This window comes from Macadamia integrifolia, unplaced genomic scaffold (genome assembly GCF_013358625.1).
Source record: "Macadamia integrifolia cultivar HAES 741 unplaced genomic scaffold, SCU_Mint_v3 scaffold_110A, whole genome shotgun sequence".
NCBI classification, from domain to species: Eukaryota; Viridiplantae; Streptophyta; class Magnoliopsida; order Proteales; family Proteaceae; genus Macadamia; species Macadamia integrifolia.
The window spans coordinates 111,013-113,156 of NW_024870616.1; the positions used below are offsets into that span (position 1 = coordinate 111,013).

At 40.0% G+C, this 2,144-nt stretch overlaps 1 protein-coding gene across 4 annotated transcripts in view; it reads right to left on the reverse strand.

The window, feature by feature from the left end:
- Positions 1-2,144, reverse strand: part of LOC122070794 (poly(ADP-ribose) glycohydrolase 1-like) — a 16,216-nt gene that overhangs the window by 7,084 nt on the left and 6,988 nt on the right. The window contains exons 3-5 of one of the 4 annotated variants that reach the window (XM_042635016.1): positions 1,687-1,828; positions 1,279-1,482; positions 800-862 (exon numbers count right to left, since the gene is read on the reverse strand). In XM_042635016.1, coding sequence (XP_042490950.1) covers positions 800-862; positions 1,279-1,482; positions 1,687-1,828 — 409 coding nt within the window. Of the gene's footprint in view, positions 1-799; positions 899-1,278; positions 1,483-1,686; positions 1,829-2,144 lie in introns of all 4 variants that reach the window. The other 3 variants (XM_042635015.1, XM_042635014.1, XM_042635017.1) reach the window with 3 other exon arrangements.

Consider the following 2,144-nt stretch of genomic DNA (forward strand, 5'->3'; position numbering starts at 1 on the left):
CCCCCCCCCCCTTCTCTTCTATTTATTAATTTGAATAGATGTAGTACAAGAATAAAAGCCTCAACTCCCAAGTAGCCTACAATCAAATAAAATAGAAACTTCCTAGGCGATAAACGACATCCAAAACCTTATCCCAACTTAATGGGGTCGGTTACATGGAGATTCCAACCAAGGACGAGTGCAAGGATCCATGCAACAAGATTGACGGGTTATGGACCTTATGGCTAATTATAATAAGTGCCGACTATCAACCTGACACACCACTATAAATCAGTCATAGGCTTATAACGACAGACTATAATAAGGTACCATTTGTCTACCTGACGTACCATATAGATCAGTCAAGCCAAAGCGTCCTACATGCATTACGCCCACCAGCAAGACAATCCATCATCCAACCTACTTTATGATGGGAGGAATGAGAAAACGAATTCTTGACAGCCCTACTAAGCATGAAAGCAACAACTCGAACACACGACTCCGCATTGAAAACTAGATACGCAACACACAACTCCACATCGAAAACTAAAAACCTCCTAGGTGATCTAATGGCTAAAACCAAAGAGGAAAATAATAACATCAAAATTAGAAACTATAATAATAGATATCCTCCAACATGGAACCACACGATATGTCCAAGATCCCCACCAATCAATAGACCATTAGGAGACAAAATATGGGCCTCAATGTAGTAAACTGATGGCTTATGATGGGCTTAAGTTATAACAGAATATGGGCCTAAGTGTGGGCCTGAACATAAACTGATGGGCAGAAAAAAGGACTTGACTAGGCTTTATACCTTAAACCAATGGGACTCAAATAGGGGACTGATTCTTCTACCTGCGCTGGTATATCCGTAGCTCTGCATCACAAACTGGCCCAGTGTATAATCAACACCCTACATCATTGTTGGTGAACCATCATAACGTCCATCTGCAGCTTACAACTTTAATGCACATTTTCTACTCAAAATTTGTTAAACCCATGACAATACAATTTACAGGCAAGCACGGTTCAACACTTAACCTGGACTGCAGACTTATTGTCATGAGAGGCCTTATATACATCTCATTGTCCTAGAGAAGGACAAGACAGTAGTCAGTCCTAGAGGGATGCAACGTCAGCTTGGTGCCACAAAATCTGTTCATTCAGTGATAGGGCTTTTATTCCTGAACCTTTTGTTTTCTACCATCCCCAGGATTCGGCATCAATTTTTTTAGTTCAGTTTTTATGTTTTATATATTCAGAACATTGATGGAAGAGGAGTAAACAAATTACCTGTGAAGCAGCAAGCCACTGAATTATAGTCTTAAGTTCAGGGTCTCCCCCGAAAGCACCGCAGCCCCAATTTCCTGTTACAATCCCAACATCATTTTTTGGGTCTTTAGCCTGTCTACTCTGCTCAATATGAGATTTATTGATCAATTTAGCCATAGATGCTTCCTCATTTAGTCCCTCAGAAGAGCATAGAGGTTTGTCCATCTAGAAAAGTACAACATGGGTAAGATATCCAGCTAAGATTCTTAAAAGGATGCATAATCCATGTACTAGATGTACATCATGCTAAATCATGAAGCAACTCGAGAAAATATGGTAGCAGCAAAAGTTTTAATGACAAATCCAATCTAACATGTAAATATAAATTTGAAAATACACCATAAGAAAATGGTCTCTCAAGGTCCTCACCTGGACAATCTCAGCCCCATCACTGAGGCCTTCAACTTCTTGAGCAGTCTTATCCCCACAAAATGCTTCCACTTGAAATGTTTCCTGGTACAGATGCTGCTTTGATTGATCAAAAAATCCACAGAATGCCTTATTCGTCTCCCTGGTGCAACCAACATTTGGATTGATGCTAGTTAATGAAAGAAGAATAGCAATAAGTTACTCAGAAGGAACTACAAATAATCATAAACATGTATGAGCAAATGTTTTAGTTCACCAATCCAGTCCTTTTTTTTTTTTTAGGATAATTAAATAATTAATAACCAAAGGAGAGAGAGAATATACAAGGGGAAAAGGTGAGGAGGGAGGCTTAAGCCAACAAGGAAAATCCAACCCCGGGGGGGAGCAAATACAATAAAAACAGCCAGCAGCCTAGCCAAGAGACCAATGGGATAAAACCAAAAGGGGGGGGGGGGGGG